This window comes from Vicugna pacos, chromosome 6 (assembly GCF_048564905.1).
Source record: "Vicugna pacos chromosome 6, VicPac4, whole genome shotgun sequence".
NCBI lineage: Eukaryota > Metazoa > Chordata > Mammalia > Artiodactyla > Camelidae > Vicugna > Vicugna pacos.
The window spans coordinates 38702538-38721384 of record NC_132992.1 but is presented as its reverse complement, the minus strand read 5'-3'; the positions used below and the strand labels follow the sequence as shown (position 1 = coordinate 38721384).

At 35.3% G+C, this 18847-nt stretch overlaps 1 protein-coding gene across 2 annotated transcripts in view; it reads right to left on the bottom strand.

The window, feature by feature from the left end:
* Positions 1-639: 639 nt before the first annotated feature.
* Positions 640-18847, bottom strand: part of SCFD1 (sec1 family domain containing 1) — a 94992-nt gene continuing 76784 nt past the window's right edge. For both annotated transcript variants that reach the window (XM_006207579.3, XM_072962914.1), the window contains exons 20-25: positions 18011-18064; positions 14499-14551; positions 12325-12358; positions 11761-11826; positions 4959-5027; positions 640-852 (exon numbers count right to left, since the gene is read on the bottom strand). In XM_006207579.3, coding sequence (XP_006207641.1) covers positions 829-852; positions 4959-5027; positions 11761-11826; positions 12325-12358; positions 14499-14551; positions 18011-18064 — 300 coding nt within the window. In that variant the 3' untranslated portion in view covers positions 640-828. The remainder of the gene's footprint in view (positions 853-4958; positions 5028-11760; positions 11827-12324; positions 12359-14498; positions 14552-18010; positions 18065-18847) is intronic.

Genomic DNA, 18847 nt, shown 5'->3' with positions numbered 1-18847 from the left:
TTGATTCCTCTGAAGAGGATCACCCTTATGGAGACTTAGATAAAACTGGTTTCTGAATCAGCCAAGCTGTGGGCCTGCTGGTCCAGACTTGCTGAGCTGCCCAGCCCGAGGCAGCAGCACCCGTGCCCCTGGCAGTGCTGCGGATGGCCATGCCGGGGAACCCACACCAGGGTGGCTGGGCTGGAGCCACGGCCGGTGGGAGAAAGGCCAAGGTTTCCCCAGAGACTTTTTTTTTAAGGCCCAAAACCTTCACAGTCTCACAGAAAGGTTTCTGTATTTGTCTATTCTAAACACTGTTAATGCTTGACTTTTGCCAGTATGTCAAGGAGGGATTTATGTGGGAAGAATATACATAGGTGTGTCAGATGGAGAAGAGACATTCAAGTGGCTTTAAAAATCTGCCCTTAAAAATCTTGAGGCAATGTGGGAAAGTATGGGAAGGTAACTTTACAATTAAAATGAGATTCATGAACCAATCAAATAACACATATACTCAAACTTTCACTAGCTTCAATCATAACATTAGTTATTATATTAATATTTTAACATAATATTCATATTCAGAGTTTTCCTTCCTTCCAAAGTACTTTCTTTCTCATTTGTCAAACACAACAGGAGAGAGACTGTACAATGTTAAAATTTATTTCTGAAATGCTTTTATTCTTTTAATCAGTACACATTATATTAAGTATAGAATTTCCTTAAAAATTAACAAATAACTAAGTTTTACTGTTAGGACATTGATATGGAGAAGGAAACATATGGCTCTTTTGACTTTTTACATTTATCCAACTTCTAAGTAGATTCTCATGTTAATGTTCTTCTGTGTTATTTTTGTCCAAGTTGTGACAGCTAAAACAAAACAAAAAATCAAATATTTTTTTTAAATCACAAAATAAACATGTATTCAATCATATTTGTAAACACTTTAAATGCACACTTTTTTCATGGTAAAATTCAGGCTTTCAGTTTCACTCACTGCATTTTTAGAACAATATATTTTCACTCAATTTTCACCATTATCTCAGATGTTTATGATATGTAGATATTTAAAAACTGTCATGGCACAAAGATGTATAAACATTCTAGTTGCAAATTAAATTAATGGAAGATAAAAACCTGAGACGAAAGAAAATTAGTATTAACTCAGTATGAAAATATAAAGAAAAATGTCACGTGTGGCTTCACTGCTGACAGTTCACTTTTATATATATTTTAATATATTTCTAATTTCTATTAAAATTTGTATTAGAAATATATTAAGACTTTCAATTCTGGAAGGCTGGATAAACTCCTATTGGACCAAGTCTACCAGAGATAGAAATTATAAACTTTAAACAGAACACGAAAACCAACTACCTGAAGGCACAGAAGAATAAGTGAGATCAGCATGTGGAAGGAGGGAATAGCGCTGGCTGAGTTCTGTGATTCTACGGCTCTCAGCCTGAAGGCAGGCCACAGTGGGTGCTATACTGGAGCTAAAACTTAGAGAACCTGCAGTCTTTCTGGCCTGAAGAACCAGAAGAGCGAGTTTGGGGGCAACTAAAGTTACTGAAAGGTGAGGCAGAAATCCTGGAGAGAGCCAGTGTGACAGACCCCAAATTCTCTGTATAGACTTTTCTCTGAATCTCTGGTGAAAGTGAGATTTCAGCTGCTGCCCAAGAGACAGTTTGAACTTTGGGCCTGACCAACAATCTCTGGAGAAAAAAGAACTCAGTTTCCAAAACACAGCATTCACAATGTAAAGGATACAACCTAAAATTAGTCAATATGTGAAGAAACAGGAAAATGGGACCCATTCTCTAGGAGGAAAGACAATGGAGACCATCAGTGAAATGATCCATGTGTGGCAGTTAATAGTACAAGGTTTTAAAAAGCAGCTAGAACAATGAAATAATGGAAAAATGAAAAATAAAAAATCTTAACAGAAAAATACAAACTATTTTTTAAAAACCCAAATGAAAATTCTAGAACAACTGGTAAATACAGTAATACTCAAATAGCAGAATGGAGATAGCAGGAGAAAGACTTAGTGAATCTGAAGACAGTGCAACTTAAGTTATAGACTTTAAGGAACAGAATCCTTAGGGGCTTGGGGGACACTATAAAAAAGTTAAACATTATATATAAAAGGAGAGGAGAGAGAAAAGTGGGCATAAAAATATTTGAAGAAGTAACAGCTGAAAATTCCCTATATTTGGTGAAGGTATAAACTTAAGAGTGAGGAAGTTCAGTGATCCCCAAGCAAGATACACAGAAGTCTTGTATTGATACACTGTAATTAAACTGCTGAAAACCAAAGATAATGAGAAAATCTTGAAAGCCCAGGGAGAGATTACACATTACATATAAAGTTACTGTATCAATCTGAATGACTGCCGACTTCCTACCAAAAACAATGAAGGTCAGAAGACAGTGGACTAACATCTGAAAAACTGTCAATCCAGAATTCTGTATCCAGCAAAAATATCATTTAAAAATACAGGTGAGATAGACATTTTCATCTAAAAGAAAATTAAGGGAACTCCCCAATAGCATACCTGAGCTACAATGAATGCTGAAAAGAAGTTTTTCAGTCAACAGATGGAAATTAAAATCTGTAAGTAGGGATGAAGAGCACTGGAAATCATATCCATAAAAATGCAAAAGAATTATGTCTTTATTTCACACACAACTGTCTAAAACACAAATAACACTGTCCACTGTCTTGAGGTTAATAATGTATATAGATATAAAATATGACAATCACAGCATAAATGCTGAGGGTCTATATGTTTCCAAGTTTTCTACATTTAATACAAGTGGCATTAGTCTATGAACAGTTAAGCTGTCTATAATGTGATCTGCAACCCCAAAATAATGCAGAGATATACCTAAAACAAATCTGTGGATAAATCAAAGTGGAATTTTAAAAAGTGTTCAAATACAAAGAAAGACAGGAAAGGAGGAACAGGAAATAGTAAAATGGTAGACCTCAATCCAATCATGTTAATAATTACATTAGATACTAATAGACTAATAGACTCCAATTAAAAGACAGAGATTGTCAGAATGGTTAAAAAAAAAATCCAACTATATTCTACCTACCAAATATACACTTTAAATATAAATTCATAGACAAGCTGAAAGTAAACAAATGGAAAAGTTTTAACTTGTAAACTGTAAGTAACTGAAGGCTAGGATGGCTATCTGAATATTAGATAAAATAGACTTCAAGACAATGAGCATTACCAGAAAGTACAGGAATACTGCATAATGATAAAAAAGGTCCATTCATCAGGAAGATACAACAATCATAGATTTGTATATACCTAAATAATAGAGCTTAAAAATACAAAAAGTAGGAAATGACAGAACTAAAGTAAAAGACAATTTCCATAATCACAGTTGGAGATTTTGATATCAGTCTTTCAGTACTTTTATTGATTTTTCTTTTGGTCTAGTTCTGTTAAGACATACAGGAGCTAAGTAATGCTATCAACGACTTTGACCAAATTAGTATTTCAGAACCCTTCCCCACAACTTCTGCATAATACACATTCTTTTTTTAACTGCATATGGAGTCCTTAGCAAGACAGATCATATGTTGGGCCAGAAAAGGAATTTAAATAAATTTTGAAACAATAAACCTATGTATAGAATGTCCTATGACAAGAGAATTTAATTAGAAATCAGTTAAGAATAACGTGTCTAGAAAATCCATAAATACTTGAAACAACAAAAGATCTCCACACATGTGCTAAGAATAAACCACCAGGTAAATTAAAAATAGTTCAAACAATGATAAAAGTATATCAACATTTGTGGAATGTGGCTAAAGCAGTGAATGGCAAGAGTTTTAATTTTATGGCTTTAAATGCTTATTTTAGAAAAGAAAACTAAAGTTAATAATGACTAGTAATTTTCCAATATTAGGAGCTAGGAAAAGAACAAAGTAACCCTAATGTAATAAAAACAGAGGAATAATCAAGAGTAAAAACCAATGAATAAAAAACAAAAAAAGGGAAAATCAACACAAACACCATCTGGTTCATTAAAAAAGATTAACCTCTAATTAACCTAACCAAGAAAAATTCCATTTATGTGATGTTCTAGAGTAGGCAAGGCTAATCTATGGAGAAAAGCATCAAGACAGTGTTTGGGGGACAGGCTTTGACTAGGAGCAAGGATTGACTGGCAAAGGCCATAAAGGAGCTTTGTGATGTGATGGTTCTATGTCTTGATGGGGGTTTGGGTTAATACTCAGGTGAACAAGACATCTGACAAAATTCAGGAATGTACACTTAAGATCTATGTATTTCACTGTAAATTTTACGTCCAAAGAGTAATACAACGACGACAAACTAAACCAGTAATGAAATCTAGTTAATAATAATGGCACTGAACTATTAAGGGGGAAGTGTACTGATAACTACTATTTACTTTGAAATTAATAAAGCAAGCTGGAGCAATGAATAGAATGAAGAATGGGAAGATGGACAGGCTATTGTATAAAGCAAGTACAATAAAATGTCAGTGGAGAGTGTACATGTGTTCACTGCAAATTCTCTTCAGTTTTTCTGTATGTTGAAATTCTTATAATACCACTGGACCACTACATTGAGGTTGCAAGTACAAGAACTGTATTATGTGGGTAAGAAGGTTGTACTGGAAAATGACACTAGGAAGAGCTGCTAAAAACAAGTGCTGGGTACAGTTATGATTTTTATGGGAGCCACGGCAACTACCCCAATTTAAAATTTTCTGAATTTACCTTTTCATAGATTTGGGATAAGGGAAATAATGTTACTTATAAGAGTTTTCTTCATAGTTGTCCACGGGCAAAACCTTACTTCTCATAACTTTATGGCTTTTAGTTGAGCTGGTTCAGACGAATATGATTACCTTACTCCCTTTTGAAAAGTAGCAACAGCAACTTGGGGTATGCTAACAGAAACAAACTAAAAGGTGCACTTTACCTGTTTTATGAACTGAGTAGCATTAAAAAGTTCACTGCAGCCATACAAAATGTGCTTGCCTTGTTTCCCCTGTAAAAAATCAGAGACAGAACTCAGATACAAGTAATACTTTCAGTGTTCCCAAGAAGAGGGATTAAACCTAGTAAGACTTTTTGTTAGTTTTTTTTTTTTAGGGGAATACTGGATTTTAGTGTACACATGTCTATCCTAAAATTGCATGGAATAAAGTAGTGAAATGGGCAGTTTTTTTTTTCCTTCAAAATATGTTAGGTACACTTCTAATGCCATTTACACTGAAAATAGAAGGAATGTCATGACCGATACATTTCATGGGAGCAAAAATTATTTATACAATCTTAGGTCAATGAGGATCTGTAACTACTTCAAGTATTCCCAGGGTTTGGTCATGCTGAAAGCAGGAGATGGCACAAGCAGCACAGACTGTCACTTCAGACTCATTTGTGATAATACAGTATTTATGTGTTAATATACCCCATTCCTGTGAATTTCATTCTTAATTTTGAGAATGTTGGGACCCAATTACAGCGGTCCAAACTTTTTGACTGGAGAATTTTGGTAACTCTTTAATGCTGAAATTTTTATGTTTTGTGAACTGGAATACCTTTGTAAGATTTATAAGATTTCTTTTGTAATGTCAAAAGTTTATTCCATAACAAAGCAAATATGATAATTCATCAAGGAACAAAAAGAATTATGGCTTTGTAATACAAGAGCAGAACATCTCTCTGTGATATATAAGCTGAATAAATATTGCTGGCTGAATGTCCTAGCTGGCCTTCTCTGAGAATAAATAAAACAGAAGTTACACCTCACTCATCTCTTTTTCAAAATGAGACGGTGAGTGTAGCAATTACATAGGGTCATATAACTGGGATTCTTGAGGCGATGCTCACGTAATGGTAGAAGTCATAGTACATAGGGAAACAGTAGAGGGATTTGAAACTTCTAGCCACAGCTCCCAGGACCCTATTTTAGTAACACAAGACATTTCATTTTCAGTTGTGAACCACTAAGATACAGTGGAGATAACCTTGGTCTCAGGGGAGCCCCAGTCCTGTCCAAGGAGGGGTCTTTTATATCTCACTGACCACACAGCCAGAATCAGATTGTATGACCACGCTTAACAGCAGAAACAAGAAAACATGACATAAACAAGGTACAAGCCATCAATCAATCTGTACATTTTCTGTTAAAAAATGTCGACAAGCAAGTGCAAGTTGCCCCCTTGTCTATCTTGGACCCTAGTACAGGCCTGTATTAATGACTAGTTAGTACATTTCACTCAGGGTTGGCTAAACGTCAGCACAGGATATTCACTAGCTGAGATTAATCCTGTACTTATATAATCCACGTTTCCTCCACCCCCCACTCCACTCTTGATCAAGCTTTCTTAATTCTAATCATTTGTCATTATTTTTCATCTTTTACAGCATTTATAGAATACAAAAACAAGGATAAACACAAAAATTCTAATCTTTTGTATCATCCAGGGAAGTGCAGGTTTAATTTTTAATACTGCAGTGTAAACTTAATTACGCACAAACCTGGTATTTTCTCCTTCCATTAAAAATTGAACTTTATGAAATGTCCCAATACTTGGATTCAGCGTAACAATTATTAACTAAATCTAGTTCATTCTCTAGCCAGTCACCTTCCATCAAAAGAACAACTTGTGGTGGCTTTAAGTCAAATTCCCAAAACATCTGGTCATTGTTACCAGTATTATCAAATGTCTTGTTAAAATCAACCAAAGTAATTTTATCAAATGCATCAGTGTTATGCCAAATAGCAGTTACATTATGAGTTAGATTAACATCATTACTAAATAAATCAGCTGGAATTATTTTAGTATTTTCTTTGCCTTCCCAACAAAGGTGGCACTTGCCCACTGTTTTATGAACTGGTGTCAGTCACGTGCCGTGTTAGGTAATTCTCGATTACAAGTGTCTTGTAGGCATAGCCATATGTTTTGTTTCATACTACAAGGTTGTACTAACTTGGGTTTCTAACGTCATGAGGGAAGCTGTCATAGACCTAGCTCAGTTTCCCCTGAACAGGGCTGAATGATAGGAAAAAGGTGAGGATTATTCAGAAGAAAGGAAACAGTAAAACCAAAAGGGATTAACAAAAAACTTCTTAGGATAATTGAACTGGGTGTCTTACTAGCTACTAAACATTCATAGTTCTAAACGGAATCTATTAAAAACCCAGAGTTAACATCAAACTTAATGGTGAAAGACTGGATGCTCTGCCCCTAAGATCAGGAAGAAAATTAGGAGGTATGTTCTTGACTCTTACATTAAACATGTACTGGAGGCTCTAGCCAAAGTGGTTAGGCAAGAAAAAGTAGGAAAAACATTCCAGATACATTAGGAAATTAAACTAACTCTTCACAGATAATATACATGATCAGGTATACAGAAAATCCTGAAAATCCATTAAACAATTAGAACTAATAAATGGGTTCAACAGGTTTGCAGAACACAAGATCAATATACAAAATAACTGGATTTCTATACACTTGGAATAAACAGTCTAAAAATGAAATTAAAACAATTTCACTCATAATAGCATAAAAATACATAGGAGTAAACCTAATGAAAGAAATACAAGCTTATACTCTGAAAACAACAACAAACTGCAATGTAACAAAATTTAAAGAAATGAAAGATCTACTAAACAAATGGAAAAACATTCAATGCCATGAATTAGAAGACTTCAGTGTTCAGATGAAAATACTCCCTCAAATTTATCTATAGGTTCGATGCAATCCCTGTCAGAATCCAACTGACACTGACTGCTGATTCTAAAATTGATAAAGAATGGCAAGGGACCCAGAAAATCCAAAACAATCTTGAAAAAGAAGGATGAAGTAGGAGGACTCACAGATCCTGATTACCAAACTTAGTACAAAGCAATGATGATCAACATTGTGTAGCACCGGCTCAAGGACAGACCTATGGATCAGTGGGACAGAACTGAGAGTCCAGAAGTAAACCCAAACATGTATGGTCAACTGATTTCCAGCAAGGCTGCCAAGACCATTCAGTGGGGAGAAATAATCTTTTCAAAAAACAGTAGTGGGACAACCTGGATAGCCATATGTAAAAGAATGAAGCTGGACCTTATTTCAAACTATTAAAAAAAAATTTGCTCAAAATGGATCAAAGACCCAAATGTACCATAGGGGTAAATCTTCATGACCCTGGCTTTGGTAAAGAATTGTTAGCTATGACACCAAAAGCACAAGCAACAAAAGACAAAATAGATAAAGGTTTGTAATTTAAAGGACACCAAGTAGAAGGTGAAAAGAATGGGAGGAAATATTTGTAATCATATATCAAGATAAGGGACTTGTATCTAGATTATATAAAGAATTCTTACAACTTTCTAGTAAAAAGGCAAAATAACTCAATTAAAAAATTGGCAAAGGATCTGAATAGACATTTCTCCAAAGAAGATACACAAATAGCCAATAAGCACATGAAAAGATGTTTGACATCATGTTATCAGGGAAATGTAATCAGAGCCACAATGATACGACTTCACACCCACTAGGGTAGCCAGAATCAGTCAGATAACAAGTGTTGGCAATGATGTGGAAAAATCAGAACCCTCATACACTACTGGTGGGAATGCAAAAAGGTATATTCACTGTAGAAATAATCTGGCAGTTCCTTACATGGTTAAACGGTTAGGATGACCCAGCAATTTCACTCCTAGGTACGTACCTAAGAGAAATGAAAATACATGTTCACATAGAATTACAATGGCCTATTATTATTACCTATGGTTCCAGGTGGACAGCACTAGGTTTTATCCAGAATAGACACTCATTTTGGGTTTGAATTTTTACACCTGGTGACTAAAGCAAATACCTTTAACACTGTTAGGAGCCATAGGAGAAACGGTTTCAATTTGGACTCCCTTTATATATGTCACTTGATAAAGAAACCCATTTTGCTGCAGGTGCAGTTCAACAACATGCTAGGCAGCATCCTATACAATAGACTGGCATCGCACACCTTACCAAACACAAAGTAGTGGACTGGCTGAAAATGAAACTGACAGTGGAAACATCTACTTTTTAAATTAGGCACATCTCTTTCTAATAGAAGAGAAAGAGTGGCTTGCATGATAGAATGTGTGTTAAAACGTAACATGCGTTTAAAGGAGGAATCAACAGTGGAGAGACTGCTGAGAATACTGTAGACAAAACGGCAGGGAGGAAGTGGGGTAATAACATAGGAACCAATACAAATTTCCTCTGCATTTCTAAAAATTTCTCTTTTTCTCTGCCCGATCCCGTAGCACAGGGATATGAATTACATTTACAAGGCCTGAAGAAGGGATTAACTACAAACAGGACATCAAGACAATACCTTGAAATTGTCTAAGGAAGGAATGGGCTGTTTCTTCTTTTCGCCTGTGTAAACTATCATGAATAGTTTCTGCATCTTTACTAAACGGTGGACAACACAGTCCTATAAACTTGCACTTAACTAACCCTACTTCCTACAGCTGGGAGGGGACAAAGGGCAGAGTACCAGCCAGTCTCACGCTGCTGCCAGCTCTATGGTTCAGTTGTGCTTCTGAATCTGATGATCTTCTAAACCAAATTCTGGGTAAAAATTATTGACACATGGAAAGATGGAGAAGTCTTGATTCTCAGAAAGGGAGCCATTAAGTGAATAATACAAAAATAAATGAAGCAAACATTATTTTGGTGCCTTGTAAGAGGCTGAGAGCAAGAATGATACTCTTAGCTGTATTTATAGATGCCCTTAAGACCTGCAGAAATCACCTCCTTTAGTTGAAGCTGAAGGTCCAAGATGGGTTCCAGGGGGGTTATCTAGGATTTAATCTGTACTTATCCATGTGTTACATCTTGGTGATGCTAATAACATCTAGGGGATAAACACTTAGGAATAATTTTAATGCTTCTTTTTGTTTTACAGATTCTCGTTTTAAAGGTTTTACATATTCCAGAGGACTCCTTTTGGGAGGCAAAACCACAATATGGTTGCTGCTCAAATGCAGACAGAAGAATTTGCTCAACTAAAGAGTCAAAGACGTTATGTAACTATGAACCTAAGTGATGATGTTAAGAAAGCTGCCTGGATACAGGGACATAAAACATCTGCTCCATGCCTGATCAGTCATAGTGTCATGTGCCCTACTGCCTGTATACACCATGTTTTTGTTGGTGGAGGGTAATAATCAAGGTTAAAAAAAAACTTCGTAAATGGAAACCAAGTAAAGGGTAAGTTGGTGGGCTTACATATCTGTCACTGATAACCCTGATTCTCTTCTGATGGAGGTGACTGATCAGAGAAAGAACTAGACTTACTTAATAAATGTTAAGTGTTACACTGAATCAATTTATAAACACACTTCACAAAATTAAAATTTCTGTGGTGGAAAGAGGTAAAAGTTGTGAGGCTTTTGTGTGATTAGAAACAAGTTTTCACTGGAATATTTGGTAAACTGCTTCTTTAAAGTTATACCTGCATTACAGTCATTACAGTACACAAACGGTTAGTATTTTGCTTTTCTTTTTAAAAACCCTTCTTGTTTTTCTGTTCTATATGTAAAAAAAAAAAAAAACAGAATGCTGACAAATGTAATTAAGAAAGCTCAACCAAGGATGGAGTGTAAGTACAGGATTATTTTCAGCTAGTCTGTTACAACCCTGTGTTTAGCACTTCCATGACTGGAACCAGTCATGCTATTAACCCTTGGCCAAAACTGAATGAAAATGATGAACACAGTCCTGCACAAAGGCCAAAAACAGACTAAGGGGCAACTTGCCCTAGCTTGTCAGCACTGTTTATAGAAACTGTACAGATTGATGGTTTGCACCTGGTTTCTGCTCTTGAGCCTAGTCACGCAGGCCGATGCTGGCTATGCGGCCAGAGAGGGGTGTAAAAGACCTCTCCTTGTACAATACAGATGCTCCCCGGAGACAGGGTATCTTACACAGGTCTTAGTAGTGGTTCCCATTCTGAAGATGAAGCATGTTCTGTGCAAGTGAGATAGGATCCCCGGAGCTGTGCCTGATAATTTTGAAGCTCTGTGACATGTAACTATCTATTTTCTCCTCCTGCTGTATCAAAAACTCTGTCTTTATTGAAGCCTTATGTAATATAAGACATAAGGAATAATCATTATTTAATGTTAAGTGACTAAATAAAGATTACAAAATGTCATTCTAACAATCGCTAATTCTATTGCCCCACTGGTGTTTCTGCTCTTCACGTCACACCCTTCCCTTCATACTCTTGTGAATTGTCTGTCCTCCCTGCCGCTGTGATCTCTGAATAGCACTCCACTTCTAACAGGCTACCTCTAAAGCTCCTGTTTGCTGAAACACCAGACATTCCAACTTTGTTAGAAGTATGTTGCTGAGTTAGGTCAATAAGATGACAGAAAAGTGCTTAGTAAAGGGGGGGTTCAGTAATTTCACCAAGGGAGATGTTTTTGGAAGAGGAGCTTATTTGAGGTCTCTTAACATTTAAAGTCAAATTAAGACAGATGCAAAAGCACATTATATCAATAAGATACATTGCTTTCCAGATCAAGTACAATTTTAGGCCAGAAATGTGATAGGAATAGGAAGACAATGAACATACAGGGGCATTTCCCCCTCTCTGCTGGATTTTTAACCTACCTGTTGAAAAGGGGTTATGTAAGAATCTGGAGAGCCACCAGAGAATGTGGTATTTAAAAGACATGGAACAACTGAAACCTCATGATAAAAGAATATAAAGGCCAAATGTACCTTTATGTAGTCAACAAGATTTTGATATTCAATGTAGTTGCCTCCTCCTACCACAAAAACAATTGCCTAAAAATGCAAAGAGAGAGAAATAGGTAAGCTGAAACAAACAGTTAAGCAGTATTTTAGCTTTCAAGCAACATAGTGTTTAGTGCGGAGCCCATACCACAACTTAGGATGTGACCTTTTGCTGGCTAGTTTTTTTCTGCCTAAGTCCCTGGTGCTACTTCAATTATAAAGAAATTTATTTCTAAAAACGTCTATACACTTATAAATTTCTAATGTCTATTGACTAGTAAAATGAATTAGATTTTTCAGGAACAATTCAGGACAATAAACCTCATCCTTCAATGAAATAATACCAAATAAATCCAGAGGGCCTTCTTCAAAAGTCATTTTTAAATTTGATGTTATTTATAAAGAATCCTGGATACACAGAATTGGATTTATCAAGACTGCCACAGAATAATCACCATAAAACCATATTTAGGACAAAGATATTCTTCAAAACTGCATGGTCTTTTCACCTTTCCATTTTAGGGGCAGAGAATTTTTACATGAACTTACCTCTTGGAATGGATTTTTGTTCCTTGGAACTGAGCTGTAACAACAACAAAAGAACCATACTGATAATTTCACCCAAAGCTTTTCTTATGGATAAAAATAGGCATGAGAAACACACACACACACAATTAGCTGTGTGTTTACAATTCTTCCTTCATGTTCTTTGAGCCAGGTAGTGAGTGAGGATGCAGAGCAACACGCTAGACAAGGTACACGTCTCAGTGTCTAAAAGGGAATGGGGCAACCTGCTGACATTAAAATAAAATTCCAGAAGACGGAGAGGGAAAAGGAAAGACTGAGCAGCGGCTCCCATGGGGAGTAGAAATCTGGGTAGAAGTTAAATTTATAAAATATATACTTTAGTGGTAAATTATGTAAAATTTTTACCAAACTCAACATCTTAGAGCTTGTGGACATTTACATTTGTGAAAAAAACTACACAAACACATGCATGGGGAGAATAACAATTTAGGAAGGAAAGGGGGATGGTAGGAGGGGTCTGTATTTTGCTGTAGTTTCTTTATATTTATATATTATATTAATACTACCTATATTTATTACATACTTATAATATATTTCAAAAATACTTTCTTGGTATTGAAGAGATCTTTTAACAAAGAAAAATTTCAAAGCTTTTTTGAGTCAGATATGTATTTGCTTTGAGTGCTAAAATCATCCACACAAAGATAACATAGGTTTTCCTCACAAGCCATTTTTGAAAATCTCGGCCAAGAGGAGAGAGAGCTCTTACAACCTCTCAATTATTCTGAGGCTGATTCCACAGTTGTATCTTTTCCTCATTTCTGTGGCCTATCTGCATATTCCACAGAAGGGGCCAGTAGCTGCCCTGATTAAAACACCTCATCAGTGTTTAACTTCCTTCTCAAGTGCTTTGGGTTCTGCTAAGAGTAGACATGAGATGAGGAGAGGTGAGACTTAAATAGTACAGCATTACCAGTTATTAAAAACCAAGATCTAATTGTGATGAGACAGCTCAGAAGGCTGAATCTATTACAGATGAAATTCTGTGTTTCTCTGTCTTATCAGTGCTAACATTCCTCCTCATTATCATGCATAAACTACAGGGGGGATTAAAAGAATTCCTCAGATGTTTCTAAGAAGTAAAATGTATCTACCTATGCAAATGAAAGGAAGGAAAAATTGTAAGCTGGAGAACATTAAGATAGGAAAAGAGTTGTAAATCCACAGTTTTAAGTACATTTGCAGAGCTGTACAGCCATCACCACTAATTTCCGAGCATTTTACTCACCCCAAAAGAAGCCCCATACCCATTAGCTGTCACCCCTTGTTCTCTCCCTTCTATAATTTATTCTCTGTCAAATCCTCTCTTTCCAGCTGCAGTTGCCATTAGTAGCTCTTGCAAATTTGGCAGTATTTCTCGTAAGTTCAGAAAAGAGAATACCCTTTTAGGTTACCGAAACAATCTAATTATCAACTATCTAGTGACAAGATTATCTGTTCTATGAAGATGTGAGAGCTTGCCATAAAGCAAAGACAAAGGTCTAAAGATCCTAAACAAAAGGTATAGGCAAGAAACCAGCTTCACCCGAGTTTTGTTGCTAAAGACTGTCCATCCAAAAGGTTTTTTCCCTAATTCTGCCTATTCTTTCTCTGTATCTTGTAGGCTATTTTTTTCATACCACCGTGGACTAAATCTTGAAAAATATTATCTATTATAATAAAGGTAACAAATACCTTATCATACCATGTTTATCATAAAATACAGAATTATTTGTAGAATGTTTCTTTGCTATAAAGAACTATTAAAGCAATGACTCTCAAGGGGACGAGATTTTATGGACCAGTTAAAATGTAAAACATAAACAACAAAGCTCCCATCTTTTCATTTGGTCCAATAACAATATTCATTTAAAAACACATAGTTTGTAATACCCCCATCATTTCATTAAAAACAACAAACATGTAAATGTATCTTTTTGTGGTATATGCTTGGAAGGAAAAGCATCAAAATGTTAAGCATAATTACTACTGATTATCTCTGGGTCACGAGTTTATACATACTGTTTACTTGCCAGTTTTCTATGTAGTTTGAATTTTTAATAATAAGTAGTTATTGATTTATAACAAAAAATAAAGTTATTTTCATTTTTGGTGGGAGTGGGAAAACCTATAACAACTTCACAAGAGCTGCTTACCTGTCATTGCCCCGCAGCATTTTGGGATCAAAATATCTATAGTCATCAGTTTCCTATTAAAAAAAATAAAGAACTTTATTTACCATGACTATGGAATCTCTCTTTTGAAAGTTAAAGTTTGGCTTGGAGTATTTTGAGAATACTTGATGAATCCACTGATGAATCTATTAATTTGTCAGAGTGGGTAACCGCCACTACCATTTACTGAGCATTTACTATGTGTTAAACATTATGCTACAAGCTTTAGATGAAATTATATAACCCCCTAATATCTATGAGATAGTTATTATTGTTATCCCTGATTTTCAGATGGATAAGTTGGGGTACAGAGGGGTTATCTAACTTTCCTAAAGTCATATGACAAGTATGCGTGAGAATTCCAGGATTTGAACCTGGGTAGTCTAGTTTCAATACCCAAGCTCTTAACCACTTATGCACAGTTTTCTCAAAAAATACGTGTTTCAAGCCGAAGCTGGAAATGTTCTTAAAAACAATGAACAGTACATATATGTAAATTTTTAAAATATGTGCAGTGTATTGTGTATATGTATTTACATGCAACGTACTATATATGTGTAGTCAAACTGTAACAATTCTACCTAATAAAACTGAAAAATGAAAAAAATGTTTTATAAGCTAATAATGTACTTAAGTATTTTTGTTTTTAGAATTTTATTATATTATTATTATATGACCATGATTCTACTGAATGTGCAGAATACCTAGTACAGGTTCATAATCCCTCTTAACTGAAACCCTCTGGAGTTAGATGTATTTTAGAATTTTGAATTTGAAAAACTGTAGATAGATACTATCATGCATAAACTGTAGATAATACAATATTCCCACTGGGCAGCACCACATCATCTAACACATTAATATTTCTGGCGTCAAATATATGATTATCAACATAAAGCAGGGTAAATAAAAACTATAAAGAGCCTCAACTTGAGTGAAGGTTAGGTTTTGCCACCAAGTGAGTTATACAAAATCTTCTAGTTTTCAGAACTTCTTGGATTTCGGAAGTTGTGGATAAAGGGTTGCTGACTTCTATATTAAATTGGAAACTAACTTCTTGATATTAAAGGAGTTGGAAAGTATGGCCTTACTGCTTGTAATATAATCACCTCCTACTCTCGGCCTCCCTCTCCATTCATAGCACAGTCAGCCAAAGGAACTCAATTCTTGTGTGGAATGTTTTCTGGTTCTTTTCTGGTTGAACCTACCCAAACGTGATCAATGACAAACTATGCACTGTTGCCACTACCTAGTCCTGTACTCAATGGTGGACAGTGCTAATCATTTAGAGAACTTTCACTGAACCCAAATGCAGTGTCATAATCTTTCAACACTGGCTCCAGGAAACCACTATTAGCCAGATATACAAGGCAAGATGAAACCTATCTAGTACCTTGCCTAATCCCTTTCTTTCAATTTATTCAATCAAGACAAATCAAAGGAGAACACTTTAAATAAAGTGGTAAGAATGCATCTAGAATTAGGTTATAGCACTTAGAAGTCTTTGAGATAATATATATTCAAGATTACTAGTCAGGTCTAATTTAGTACACTTTGCTAACCTCTTCAATGCCTTCAAATCAATCTGTCAATACGGGAACAAGACAGGGGTAACAGGCTGCATGCATCTGCCTCATCTAGCAAGATGGATGAAAAAATGCTTTTAAAGCAGAAAGCTTTTACTTTTTCTAATTAACTAAAAAATACTGGTCTGTAGCAATGTGCCTTCAGTTATAAAATGAAAGTCAAGAGAGCTGACAACTTGGAGAAACATCTGAATCAGACCCATAATTTAGTCATCCATGTCTATGACAGAAGTGAGGAGGGCATGTGTATTTTGGAATAAGCAGTAGGCAGAAATACAGGAGTAGTGGGTTTTTTGGTTCTAATTCTGCTACTAAATAGTATGCTTTGGGACAAGTCACTCAACTTCTCTTGGTTTCCTATCCTTCACTGTTAAAATTACTCCTAAAGTTTCCTTAAACTCTCAAGTTCTAAGATTCCATGAAGGGTATGGCTCTTGCCCTAATCAACAGAGTATGATGGTGAAAATGTGGCCTGCCCACCTCTGCCATTTATTAGCTGTGTGTCCTTGGGTAAGTTAACTGCCCTCACTGTGCCACAGTTTCCTCACCTATTAAATGAGAATAATAAAAAAAAAATTTTTTTTTTAGAAGTTTCCAATGAGGATTAAATAACATGTGAAAAATGTTTTGAATAGTTCCTGGCACAAAGAAGTACACAATAAATGTTAGTTATTATCATTACTGTCACTTCTCATCATCTCAACTTCTAGATTAGGGACAGTAACAAAATACCCTGACCTTCCTTAACACTTGTGGATCTGGGATCCAAAATTTGGCATTTATTTATATTTTTAATCTTTATTATTGTTTGGGTAGTGTCTTCCAGAATTTACTGCCTACTATGAAGTAGTTTTCTCTAAAATGATTAGTCATATATGTGTATTTCTCTCAGGCTTTTCACGAAGAGCTCCTTCTTCATATATTCTAGGATGTAGTAATAACAAAGTCTACTATTACTACATTGTATACCGCTTTTTCTATACTGATTCACAGACAGAAGAATCCAATTCTTTTTTAGCTTATCATTATAGACAGTTCTCTCATTCCTTTCATAACTGCAGTCGCCCCTTTGGGGGCTTTTTCATAAAACCGTATCTTTGTTTTCACACGGGCACACTTTAAAATTTCTTTTTGCAAAATTCCTTTAGAGTTATTATAATCATGTTTTAACAATGACCAAAAAAAGACACATTAATCTGAAGATTCTGTTCTCATTTTTTCTTAGCGTGGAATTCTAAGTCTGGATGCCAAGTCTGTAGTGATCCAGATCAACCCAAACTAGGGTTCTGATGGAGAAGCATGTGGCCTTTCTCTATTCCAGATAACCACCCTCTCTCTAGTTGCCACAGTAACAGGATGGGCTGTTTCATGAAACAGATTGTGATGATTTTTACATTCTTTTCTTGAATTATAAACAGATAGCTTGAAAGCCCATTCTTTAAGTAAATGCTAACAATATTTACCCATTTGTCTCTTCGTCAAACAATTCATCTCACTTTTTTAGCCTAAAAGAATTTAGTGCCATCTGAACACATGCACTTAAAGTTTTTACTGTGTATTCCTCTCCTAATTTAATTTTCATAAAATTAAACTGATCTGGTATTCTTCATAGTACATCAACTGAGGCGCACTAGTTTTTTGTATTTATAGAAACTTGCTCCTTAGGATATACATGGGATATAAGCTACATTTACTTTGGATGAGAGCTGGCAAGAATGGATGTAGCAGCCGAGAAACCAATTCCCATGATCTGTGATAATGGCTAAAAAAGGCTGCTTGAGAGAATGGACTCTTTCCTTTTCTCATGCATCCGCTGTGATTAAGCCTACGACAAACTGATGTTATTACCTTTCCTATAGTCCTTTTGGCACATACAAGAATTTACAAGTAAAACGTTATATTACTCACAGGGTTTGACTTCATCTCCATCAGATTGTCTAAAATACGAGTAACAGGTAGATTCTGTGGAAGAGATTAGTGATTATTTTGTTAAATATTAGGAGAAATAACAAATAAAAATCCTCCTCTAGTAACAAAACCTAATCATTCTATAGTTAAGTATCCCTACTTTTCAATTAAATACACTCCTGATTAAGTATTCTGTGAAAGGTGTCAGAGATGTAAACACCCCTGGTCTGCTCAAGTTTCCATAGAAAAAAATATAATTTTAAGAAATGTGCACGTGTATACAGGTTTTAGTACAAACTGGGCTTTTTACTTTGTTGGATGTTTGCTTTTTAATAATAGTAATTGTAAGTTTTTGTTTTGATTGAATAAGAATGCCATTTTTTTCCATTTCCATTCTGCTGATTTAAGAGTTTCTTTAAAAACGTAGTACTTAAAAAGTTCGTGAAAATACATGAGATTAAATGATCTGACAGAGTTTTTTTTCATTTCTAATGTATATATTCTTCCAGCCAAAAAGATACTTGTGTTCGTTGAAAAAATGGGGAAGTGGATGCATACACAACTGTATTGACCATTTTTATTTTGCCTGGGATAAATTTTCAGTGACACAGTACATTGTCTTCTTACAGAACAAATTCCACTTTGAATATGAAACCAGTGTTGGCAGAAGATTGGCTCCTGACATGCTTACATGCCTTGGGATAAGAAATATTATTGTTACATTTCAGTCTGACCATTTAAATCATAATTTTGAATATAATGATAAATGGGGTACAGAAAACTGACTGACTATTATGCCTATTCAAAGTACATTCCTACTGGAATGGTATTCTGCCC